Below are 12,666 nucleotides of genomic sequence, written 5' to 3' on the forward strand. Positions count from 1 at the left end.
GCCGAGTAGACAGGCATTAATGCCGTCGGCCGTCTGCATTCAAGCGGGTTAATACCCTGCTGCTCGTGGTACCATCGGACACCGTAGGCATGCCACCTGCCCACGTGATGGCGCGTGCCATTACCATATCCCCTATGCACCCGCATCCGGGAAAATCATTCAAAATTAAAACATATCTATATCACTTTTAAAATTAATAATATTCAAAATTAAACCATATCTATATCACTCTTAAAATTAATAATATTTTCTTAATATGAAAAATGAATCATTCATATTTTCACACAGATTATATATTTTCCCAAATGAAAAAAATGAATTATTTCTATTTTTTATTAAGAAAAAAACAAATATATAATAAATATATATGTTCAACATAACCACACAAAATATGAAAAATATTTTTGTAATAAAATTTGTTCATCTTCACACAGATTATATATATTTTCCCAAATGAAAAAAATGAATTATTTCTATTTTTTATTAAGAAAAAAATCAAATATATAATAAATATATATGTTCAACATAACCACACAAAATATGAAAAGTATTTTTGTAATAAAATTTGTTCATCTTGTTCGAAGATAAACCACATTCTGGTTTGAAAATTTGAAAAGTATTTTTGTAATAAAATTTGTAAATTTGAAAAGTATTTTTGTAATAAAATTTGTTCATCTTGTTCGAAGATAAACCACATTCTGATTTGAAATGCTTTGATCAAATATTTTCAATGTGATTTTTTCAGAAAATCTTCTTAATATTAAAAATATCTTGATAATAAAATTTGTTTTTCCAATTTAAATGAGTAATTACCATATATCTTTTTGTAAAATATTGATAAGACTACATGTAACACCAAAATTTGAGAAGTTTCATATTACTTACATCTTCGTACACTAAAAATGTATAAATGAAGCCTAATATAAAATAACTACTAACTACTGACAAATAGATCCCAAACCTCAAAAAAAAAATCTATTACACACACTTTCTTTTCAATCTCGTTGATGCAAAAGTGGAAAGTAGAAGAAAATAATTATGACAACCATTTACGTTTGGATGATCGATTTTAGAAAGATCGTATACACACATTTCACGAAGTCGGAGGGACAACTGCCACTACAGATCTCACTGCATGCACGAAATGCAGATTTAGCCATTCATAAGTTATCACAAAGATGGCTCTAATGATAAAGGAAGATAGCGTAGAAAAAGGAATTGCTTTGTGAACCAGAAGACTCTAAATATTTCATGGTTTCTGGATAGATTTACAGCCTTTGCAGTGTTTTGAAACAGGAGTATGAGTCGAATTAGCAGGGAAACAGGAATATGAGTCGAATTAGCAGGGAGGCAGATCAGGAGGCGGCGGAAGTAGAGACTGGGCAGGACCAGTCCCATTTTCTACCAGAAAAGCCATGGACAAACCCCAAGTCGTGTGTATTTCCAAATGACAATGCATGTACCACATACCTGCACAAAACAAAGAATAAAGAAAGGTTAGTAATCAGAGATCTTCACTACTACACACATACTGCACAACACAAAGGAAAAAAAAAAGTTAGTAATCAGAGATCTTCAGTACTACACAGATATAAGACTGGAAAATATCCAGTCTACTCTGCTGAGCCTCAGTTAATATATATGTCAATGATTAGATTTAAGTAAGTAAATTATCCAACCATATACAAGGTATTAACTGCAGCACAGCAAGTTGGATAACTCTTTCCATAAACCAGAGTTTCTAACTTGGTACATGGGTGGGTACTGAACTGAAAAATAAATTGCATAGATACCTGGATTATCAGCTTTAAAGCGCAAGGCGGCCCATCCTGCTGTTGGGACCCCTACTGTGTTCCGTAGAGGAGGATCCACCAGATTAAATGAATCAGGGTCCATATTTGGATCATAATTTCCAAATCCTTGCCCCACAACGTACACGTTGAATCCGTGTATATGAATTGGATGACTCTCAAACCCCATGATGCTTGTGCCTTGCAGAATCAGCTCCACATTTGCATTGTAAGGAATCACTGCAACCCGAGTGCTGAAGTTTGGATTCATATTCTGCACTGCCGAGATGGGCGCTGTGTAATTGTATTCATGGGGCGGTCTGCTTGGAAAATCTTTAGAGAAAACTCCACTGATATTGTAGTATGCCGCCTGAAGCAGAGCTGTCTTTGGATGAACGAAGGACTGGTTATTGATGGATGCAGAAAATCTGCCCCCAAAGTACCCTTTACAGATACTATCAGCGGGACAGTCCTGGAGATTCAGACTAACTGCAAAAAACAGCTGATGATCGATTTTTGGGGGAACATTTGAGGGATACTCTCGGGAGTTTAGACTTCGCAAGGCTGTGGCAAATTTGGTTGCATAGTATGTGTCTCTCATGGCGGGAAGATCTGGCAAGATAATTGGGAGCTGCAAGGACTGTGCAGACAGCTTGTATTCCAAGATTGCTGTAGCTGTGGTCTCGTCGAAGGGTACGCTTGCAGTTACGTAAGGTCTGGCAGCCATCATATACCTTCCCACGGGCTCATCGGTTTTCATGAGAATGCTCATGGTCTGGCCTGGACCTATCATTATGCAGTCGGTAGTGTAAGGTTTTGTGTAACAACCGTCGGCTTCCACGACTGTGAAATTGTGATTTGCTATGGCGAAGAATAACTCGTCGTTTAACGCTGCATTGATCAGACGGAGAAGGTAAGTCTTTCCAGCATCCACGCGTTGAACGAATGTATCTGCACGTTTACAAGTCAACATAATAATGGTCAGGCCCACGGAAAAACATTACTCTTACCACAGTGTTTTATTCCAACAGGTAGCATATCACTTTTTTTTTTTTCAAAAAGGGGATATAATTTGTTATTTTTCCAACATAAAATCTAATCTAATTTCTTATTTAAAAATTAAATTTAAATGGAAAGTAAAAGTTTATTATAAATTTGAAAAGAAGTTAGGTTAATAATTCTAATGGAAAGTTTAAGATGAGTATTTTTGTTGTGTTGGCTAAGCTATATAAGTTGAGATGACTTGTACACTTAATTTGTAGTTTGAGTCGCAGAAATTAGAATATTGTAGCAGTGAAGGGATTGCACCAAGTTTGGGTTTCACTTTCACTTTTTAATATAGCTAGATTCTTGCCAAAAATTTCTAATTAATAATTTTTATATGACAAAGTGTCTTAACAAAACACTTTATTTCCATCTACTTTATACCTTCATCTTAACAAAACACTTTATTTCCATCTACTTTATACCTTCATCAGAGCATGGATACAGGAGGCCTGGTTGTCCGTTGATGGTATATGCATCAGAAACGTTGGGACCTCCGCCGAATCTGATGGTTTCCGCTTCCACAGCGTCTGGATCACCGTTCCACCATTCACCTATATACCACACTACACATTCTCAATATACTCCAAACTTGAAACATATATTTTTCAATTGTTCTCTCTCAACGCAATCGAAACATGAATTTCAAAATCTGGTAATACCGAGTAGAATGGGTACTTCAAAATCCGGCTTCGGGAATGGATATGGAACGCCTTGCTTTGGATAGATAATGAATGCTCCATGGACTGATGCTCGTTGCCATGTGATGTGAGCATGCCAAAGCAGAGTACCCCTCTGTTCACTCACCTTGAATCTGTAGGTGTATGATTGCCCTTCCTGTATTGGACACTGGGTAATATAAGCTGGACCATCAGCCCATCCTGTCCGAAATTGACGAACACCATGCCTGCAGAGACATATTAATTAAGTAATGCAATAATACTACTGAAACTAACATTCATAGCAATAAATTTCATATCGAAACTACTGAGTCCCACAGTACAAAATTAGTGTCAGAACCATACCAGTGAATTGTGGTATTATGCTTTACATGATTAGTGACCTTCACGATCACATTATCGCCCTCATTTACTGCAATCGTAGGCCCAGGAAACTGTCCATTCACTGTTAGAAGAGGCTTGGACTGGCACAGCCGGGTTGTATTCTGGTACTGCACCTGCAAATTGAGCACAATCAAAACAATAATATGAGTATTTCTATTAAAAGTATAATAACTCTACTTGGTATTTAGCTGCTTGTGTGCCAAAAAAATGGAACAAGTTGAAAATGGTGATCAGTAATTTCGAGCTTTTTGTAAACTCTTAAAGCAAGAAAATCTGAATATATTCATATTGAGGTGAATAGGGCCATTATTGTAATTCAATCTTAAGTCTGGTACACAACAATCCTCCCAAATTACCCATTACTATTAATAAATATGAATATCCACAAATTAAATATTAATATCTCTGAATTAAAAATCTCAAACCCAAATCAGTATCTTACATGGAAGTCGAAGAATTTTGTGTTGCGTCTTGGAGCGGAGCATTGCGCACATCTGATCACCGCGAACAACGACAAAACGAAGGCGGCGCAAGCACAAAGAAACGGCGTTCTATTAACAAACAAAGCCATGGGCATATCATATGATGCGGTGGAATTTCTCAAGAACTACTATCCTCACTTCTTTTGTTTGTTTATTATTCACTCTACTGCGACTGATCAGAACTGAATCCTGAACAGGGCGCGTCCAAAAATGGTGGCAGACTTACAAGCTTCACTCCAACTCCAAGCATATATAGTATTTGCTGAGGATATGACAAGCGGCAAGATTGCATCGGTTCAGGTTACGGATGGGAAATGTAAAAAAAGGTTGGTGAACTCATTCCTGTCCCAACGCTCTCTGGATTCAAATTGTCGTTGTCATATGATGCCATTCCTGATTTTTTCTCTCTGAAAATAACTTTCGTTGAAATGTATTATTTAGAAATAAGATGTGGTTAGATTGAAACATATTCCATTCATCGGATCCATTTTCTTCTGATCATTTGCTTGATCTGGGTAGTTCTAAATTAAAGACAACATCGCATTAATAACAGAATTCGACTTTCCGACACCTCCCATTGTTGGGTCTGTGTTCAACTTTCAGAATTCATTAACGACAGCACCTGGACTCCTGAGTATGATTGAGAAAGTGCACCTCTCACTACCACTTGTGGTCGGAGTTCGGATTCAAATCAACTTTGTTTGAGTGAGTTGTTTCTATCACGCATCGAATCGTCAACACCAACCAGCACCGTCCAATCCTGATGACAACACGATTAGAGAACCCACCAGACCCAACCAGCACCGTCCAATCCTGATGACAACACGATTGGAGAACCCACCAGACCCAGCACGACAAGCTTTGAAGTTATTTGGTTGTTTGCATGGACTTGAGCATCTTGGACTTACTTTGGAGCAAGCCTTCGTGGGTGAGTCTCCTTCCACAAATGTGCCCACTTAAAGTCAGACCATGCCCAGCTAGATCGAAGAAAGCTAAACCATTCCAATGTCGGTACCAATCTCACTTTCTTCATTAATATTGAATGTACTCTGGCTTTTATATTACTTATTTTCAATACTGCCTTAATGTATATTTTATAAATATAAAATTATAATTAATTTTAAATATATAATAGTATGCGTATTAAATGTAATTATAAATATATAATAGTATAGTAGAGTTTAGGTTTCTGTGATCCATATCAAGTTTACAAAAGATTCTTCGGCGAAGATCACATGAAACATCATTTGTTTTAAGATGTTTCATGTGATCTTCGCCGAAGAATCTTTTGTAAATATAATAGTATAGTTATATACATTTAATGGAGAATAAAATCTATGAAAATATTTAATTTATGATATATTACATTTATTAAAATTAGAAAAATCTTAAAACTAACTATATTATAATTTTATTTGAAATTATTATTGCTAGCATATATCTATTTGAACTTGAATCTATAACGGGTTAGAGTGATCAAATTTCTCTTCACTCTAAAATAGATTTAAATATCAAGAGAATTGATCCCTCCCTATGTTGGTTTAATTTAAAATGGATTTATGGTGGTTTAATTTTCTATATTCCACATGAATACCATGAGCCAATAACATGGGTTCCCATAAATTTGGAGCTCAAAAACCACCAGTAACTTGACTAAGTCAACTTTACCTTATTATTTTAGTTTTAAGTTATTTTTGATTTCACGTAGAGTTATTTTTATTTTTCTTTATTTTATTTTATTTTTGATCGAGTAAAAATGTTTAAAGTAAAGTTATTTTTTATTTTTATTATTAAATATAATTATTAATTGTATTTTTATTTATTTATTTTGTTTGACCAAGTAAAATGTTTACATAAAATAACAACACATGACAACATCTCTTGAAATAAAAAGAATTAATGTATAAATTAAAAAAGGAACAAAAAATTAGTAAAAATTTACGCCAATAAAATCTATATACATCAATTCATAATAAACATCAAAATATTTAAGTTAAGATACATTTCACATTACTAAAATTAGAAAAATATTAAAAACTTTTATTATTATTATTATTATTATTATTAAAATTAATATATAGTTAAACATAAATTTTTTTGGAAAATATGGAATAAATTTCTTAACCATGGATATTTATTCTCATTTTATCAGCGTTGTTACAATACCATGGGCCGATACCATACTTTATCAATATCACACGTTAAAAAAACCACAACTTGCTTCATATGACACTTGTCTGTATCACCATTTTTTAAATTAATCAATTTAATTAAAACAGAAAAAGAGGCATAACTACTTTAGAAATAAATCTCAATCTTTGATTTGTGTATATTATTGAGAATATTCTAAAATATTTTTTGAGCTTAAATTCCTATTATCCATTTAATAATTATTAATAATTAAATCAAAATTTTGAAAATCTTATTCCAAAATAAATTCACCTATCAACCTAAATATTTTTCCAAAAAATATTTAAATATATATAAATTTATTCATTCACTTGATTATATGTAATTAATATATCTGTGTATAGTTCCCCGATGGGGGTTGTTATCACTCCAAGAAACTGAGGTTGTAATATTGTTCTCGGAACTATTGGAATGGATGAAGGTTTGGATCAAGCCACATAACCGTTTCAACTCTGTTTTCACCCTAGATATGCATGAACACTCTCAGCTTGACAAGGCTTTAGACCACTAATGCTCAATAGTTTATAGATTCAATGGATAGATGGAGAATACTGACTGTACCTGCAGATGCATACATAAACATATATGAATGGCTAGCTACAGGAAGTAAATGAAGCTTGTAAATCAAATTTATCAACGCAGAGATAAGATGACAGTTATCTGGCATTAGATACAGAAGAAAACATGAATAACCTATTCAATTGCAAATCTAATTTATCAATGTAGATATAAGATTACAGTTATCTGGCATTAGACACAGGAGAAATCATGAATAGATTGTCCAAGTGCAAGCTTAGAACAAAAGAGAAATGGATATTGAACATGTAACAACAAAAGAAGCTTGTATTACTGGAATGAAGATGAGACGTTGCAAGGAACAGAGTATAAATAGTCTCCAGAAGTTGAACCCTTGTTACTCTGATCTTACAAATATTTATAGGCCTGTTTACAATGCTCTCGAGCCTTCTGAGGCTTGAGAGATCTTAATCTATCCCTTTGTCTTGTTAACTGTTTGATGCCCTGACTAGGCAAGCTTGGGTTGTTGAAAATGCAACAAGATGATGGAGCTTAGTGAAAAGAAGTCGCCTTCACTAAGTGGGTCCGCAGGCTATTTTTGGCGCAAAGTCTATTTTTAAACTATGTCTATTTGTAGACATATGGATCATGGTCTATGAGTTGCAGGATGCTATTTATGGATGATTGGTCGGTAAAAATAGATGGACCTCTATTTTTAGACATATGGGCGGAGTCTATTTTTAGACTGCCAGTCAAAAAATAGAACAGTTGAATATTATTAGCTCTTAATAATATTTGGACTATAAACATTATCTTATCCTCTTGCAGCACTTCAATTCGAGCTACGGATGTGGCACATGCAACTGCCAGAAGGAAATACGCTTTTCCTATGGGTTAGTTGAGCTATTGCATGATGGACTTCAGTTAGAACTCAAGTGATTGAGTTTGGTGGAGTTGATTGAGGAGTTGATGGAGTTGTGTTCAGTTTGACTTAGTTGAACTAGTTGTATTTAGTCTAACTGCCAAATACACTAGTGATGAGTGATGTGAATTAATTATTAATTAATTCACTAATTATTAGCTCATAAATCAACTAAAGAATACATCAGTTAACTCAGTGCATGGACAGTTCAGTGGAGACAAGTGTTAGAGGTGGGTGAAGGAGTGAGACTACTATCAGTTGTGACTATAGCTGTGCATGAGATTTGGACAATCATTGATTGAGATTGCCAATGAGGATTGCGCAGTACAAGCCAAGGGAATTCAAACTTGGATCTGATCTATTCTCAACTTGGATTGTACAGTAGAGGCAGGCAAATAGTGGAGGAGATTTGAACCCGTGACTTGTTCAGATCTGAGCTAGTTTGTGTGTAGCATGTGGAGATAGTACTGAGTACTTGTGAGGAGTATTGTACTATGTATTGTTACATGTTCTCTATCATTATAATATACAGATAGTTGGGGGTTTTTAGCTGTATGCTTTCCCCATTACATACTATGTTGATATGTGTGATTAATGTTTCAATGTGTGCATGCGATTGTTTTTTTAATTCCGCAAATTGATGATCAATGGTAGAGGAGGTTATGTATTATGCATGCATTCCGCAAATAGTGTATAATCACGATAATCTCTGTGAATAAGTGTTATATTATTCAAATTTCTACATGGTATCGGAGCAAAAGGTTGATCATCAGATCTATTATTCAGAAAGTAATTACATTTTATTTCTTCAGGCAGAGTCTATAATCAGGCTAGGTAGCCTCTGGATTCATCCTTCTTTTGGAAGGTGAGATAGGCGGTGTTAGATGACATTGGGTTGAAGGAGTTCATAGATGCTGAGGTCCCAAAGCCTACTGATGCTGCTCAAGTTGAGGCTTGGCAAAAGAAGACAGCAAAGTGTCGAAGGATTCTGTTGGAGGGCGTGAAGGATCACATTGTATCTAGCCTGCATGGAAAGGCTTCTCCATACTTGATGTGGAAAGTGTTGACAGATTTATTCCAAAGCAAGAGCAACCAGAGGAAGTTGGCGCTCAAGGATAAACTCAGAAACATTAAGTGTGAGAAAGGAGACAGTATGCCCAAGTATCTCACGAAGTTCACCCAATGCCGGGATGAGCTGGGAAGTGTGGGGGTGACTGTCGATGATGAGAACTTGGTGAGCTTGGCTCTCCTTGGTCTTCCGAAGAGCTGGCATTCCTATCAGGACTCCGTCAATGGTCGGGAGAAATTGCCAGGATGGGAGAGACTTTGGTCTGATCTTGTGCAAGAGGAGATCAGGCGGAATACCGGGGACGGATCTTCATCAAAGGCATCTGATGAAGAAAATTGCGCTTTGGCTACCAAAGAAAAGAAGGGGAAGAACAAGAAAGCTTCTCATTCTAGTGCGAAAGGCAAGAAGCAGGACATGTCCAAGGTGAAGTGCTTTCACTGTCACCAGCATAGACATTATGCCACAAATTGTCCGCAGAAGAAGAAAAATAAGCAAGCTGCCGGATCTGCAGCGGGAGAGGCCTTAGCCTCGTAGTTTGAGCTAGATTTTTCACTGATCGCATGCTTGGTATCAAGTGTGATGGGATCGGTATGGTTATTGGACAATGGTGCATCTTTTCACATGACAGAAGATCGAGATTTGTTTTCTGATCTGGATGAGAAAGATCTTGGAGTGCACATCGAGATGGGCGATGATAGTAGATACGGTGCGACCGGTATCGGTACCATTTCCTCTGAGAGGGAGTCTGGTAAACCCTTCGTATTGAAGGAAGTGATGCATGTTCCAGGATTGAAGAAGAATCTGATCTCTGTGGCGATGTTAGAAGACAAGGGATATGATGTTGTCTTCAGCGAGGGAAAGGCTTTCCTACGCAGTAAGACAACTGGAGAAACTCGGAAGATAGGGGTTCGAGTCAAGAACCTTTATCAATTGCATGTAGATGGCTGCGTAGCAATGGCATGCAAGGTAGAAGGATTGGTGAGCCGGGATGATGGCGAGCTGTGGCACTGGAGATTGGGCCACCTTCACCATGGAGCCTTGAAGATACCGTAACAGATTCCTACTGGGCTTCCTAAAGGCACTCTTGCGCAGTCCGATCAGTGTAAGGGGTGTACTTTGGGAAAATTTGTGAAAGCCACCTTTCACGAGAAGGATAGTCGTGCCACGACGATCCTTGAGAGAATTCACACAGATGTGTGTGGACCTTTCTCAGTAGCTTCGACAGCAAAGCACAAGTACTATGTGATCTTTGTTGATGATTTCTCTCAAAAGTGCTGGATCTTCTTCATGCAGAAGAAGAGCGAGACATACTCAAGGTTCTGTGAGTTCAAAGCACTGGTCGAGAAGGAATCGGGGAAGAAGGTGAAGGCTCTTAGGAGTGACAATGGTGGTGAATTCATCTCTGGCGAGTTCAAGGACTTCTGTAGCATAGAAGGGATTCGAAGAGAGCTCATAGCTTCCCATAACCCACAGCAGAATGGGGTTGCTAAGCGGAAGAATAGAACGATCATGGGTGCTGCACGGGCGATGTTGCATGATCAGGGCCTACCCCTTCACTTGTGGGTGGAGGCATGCAATACTGCAGTATATGTGTAGAACCGGTGTCCTCACAAGATACTTGGCATGAGTACACCCAAGGAGGCTTATTCTGGTAAGAGGCCTGATATTTCCCATTTGAGGATTTTTGGTTCTCCTGTTTACATGCATGTGACGAAGGATGCGAGGAAGAAGATGGATCCGACCGCAGAGGTTGGGATATTTGTGGGGTACACTGATACACCCCACAACTATCATGTGTATTTTCTAGACAGTAGCAATACTGTTGTGTGATGGGATATCAAATTTCAGGAGGAGAAAGCCATGAAGTGTTCGGTTGAGAGGGAGCCACACTTGCATGCAGATGAGGAGCTATTAGTTCCTAAGGATGAGCTTCAGGATGTGGATCAGCCACAAGATGAAGTTCATGGAGTGGAAGAGACCACTCATGCAGCACCAACCATCAGAGGGCGAAAATGCACTACAGAAGCTGAGCGACTGGCTCAAGATGCAGAGAAGGTTGTAGGACCACCTACAGCACAGCGTAGACAGAGACAGTCACTTGATCGGTACACTAGATACATGGCTCTTGTGAACAAATGTGTCGTGACTGAACCATCCTCTTTCGAGGAAGTTGTGGAGGATCCCGCATGGGTAGATGCCATGGTGGAAGAGTATGATTCGGTTGTCAACAACAGTGCATGGGAGATTGTCCCAAGACCGGAGGGAAAATTAGTGGTGGGTTCGATATGGATCTACAAAGTGAAGCAGGCAACTGACGGGAGTGTGGAGAAGTATAAGGCGAGATTTGTTGCCCGAGGCTTCTCACAGATAGAGGGGATCGATTATGAGGAGACCTTTGCACCTATTGCAAGGTATTCTTCCATACGGACGATTCTTGCTCTCTCAGTGCAGATGGGGTGGCACATCCATCAGATGGATGTGAAGACTGCATTCCTCAATGGAGTCATTGAGGAGGAGGTGTACATAGAGCAGCCCGAAGTTTTCGAGATCTTCAGCAGTGAGTCGCATGTGTGCAGGCTCAAGAGAGCGTTGTATGGATTGAAACAAGCACCTCGTGCTTGGTACACATGGATAGACAGTTATTTCACCGGACTTGGATTCTCCAAGAGTGAGGCGGATCCTAACCTATACCAGATTATGGTGGAGGGTAAGTTGTTGATCATTGTACTTTATGTAGATGATTTGATTTTGACAGGAGATGAGCTGTTGATACTTTCATGCGAGGATCTTGCTAGAGAGTTTGAGATGAAGGACTTGGGCCTCCTTCATTATTTCCTGGGATTGGAAATTTGGCAATGCAATGATGGACTATTTGTTTCTTAGGGTAAGTATGCCCAGGAGATACTGGAGAAGTTCAACATGCATGGCTGCAAGCATGTATTGTGTTATCTCAGAGGCACATCGGACCATCATATCAGAGATTGTGTGCAGCGGAGAATCATGTTACTTTCATACATTCCCACGAAGGATTAGGATGCTGATATCTTGACGAAGGCGCTTACCAGGAGCAAATTCGAATACCACAGAGGCGGGATAGGGGTTGCAGATAATCCATATCTTGTTGAGAGGGAGTGTTGAAAATGCAACAAGATGATGGAGCTTAGTGAAAAGAAGTCTCCTTCACTAAGTGGGCTCGCAGGCTATTTTTGGCGCAAAGTCTAATTTTAGACATATGGATCATGGTCTATGAGTTGCAGGATGCTATTTATGGATGATTGGTCATGTTGGTAAAAATATATGGACCTCTATTTTTATACATATGGGCGGAGTCTATTTTTAGACTGCCAGTCAAAAAATAGAACAGTCAAATATTATTAGCTCTTAATAATATTTGGACTATAAACATTATCTTATCCTCTTGCAGTACTTCAGTTCGAGCTATGGATGTGGCACATGCAACTGCCAGAAGGGAATACGCTTTTCCTATGGGTTAGCTGAGCTATTGCATGATGGACTTCAGTTAGAACTCAAGTGATTGAGTTTGGTGGAGTTGATTGAGGAGTTGATGGAGTTGTGTTCAGTTTGACTT

At 38.0% G+C, this 12,666-nt stretch overlaps 1 protein-coding gene across 1 annotated transcript; it reads right to left on the bottom strand.

Moving 5' to 3' along the window:
- Nucleotides 1-1,006: 1,006 nt before the first annotated feature.
- Nucleotides 1,007-4,587, bottom strand: LOC149235551 (laccase-11-like). Its single transcript, XM_089461413.1, has 6 exons — nt 4,341-4,587; nt 3,860-4,011; nt 3,497-3,741; nt 3,260-3,388; nt 1,794-2,741; nt 1,007-1,470 (listed from the first exon to the last, which is right to left on the bottom strand). The coding sequence occupies exons 1-6, from the start codon at nt 4,473-4,475 to the stop codon at nt 1,340-1,342; spliced, it is 1,740 nt and encodes a 579-aa protein (XP_089317539.1). The 5' UTR covers nt 4,476-4,587; the 3' UTR covers nt 1,007-1,339.
- Nucleotides 4,588-12,666: the final 8,079 nt, after the last annotated feature.

The sequence above is a fragment of the Pinus tabuliformis genome, chromosome 8 (genome assembly GCF_031772625.1).
Source record: "Pinus tabuliformis cultivar Carrire ecotype Pingquan chromosome 8, CPIR1, whole genome shotgun sequence".
Classification (NCBI taxonomy): domain Eukaryota; kingdom Viridiplantae; phylum Streptophyta; class Pinopsida; order Pinales; family Pinaceae; genus Pinus; species Pinus tabuliformis.

Coding starts and splice junctions, on each gene's coding strand:
- LOC149235551 (XM_089461413.1), bottom strand. CDS start 4,475: ATGCCCATGGCTTTGTTTGTTAATAGAACGCCGTTTCTTTGTGCTTGC. Junction 3,742..3,859: donor CATAATACCACAATTCACTG/GTATGGTTCTGA, acceptor ATGTCTCTGCAG/GCATGGTGTTCGTCAATTTC. Junction 3,389..3,496: donor TGAAGTACCCATTCTACTCG/GTATTACCAGAT, acceptor TGTGGTATATAG/GTGAATGGTGGAACGGTGAT.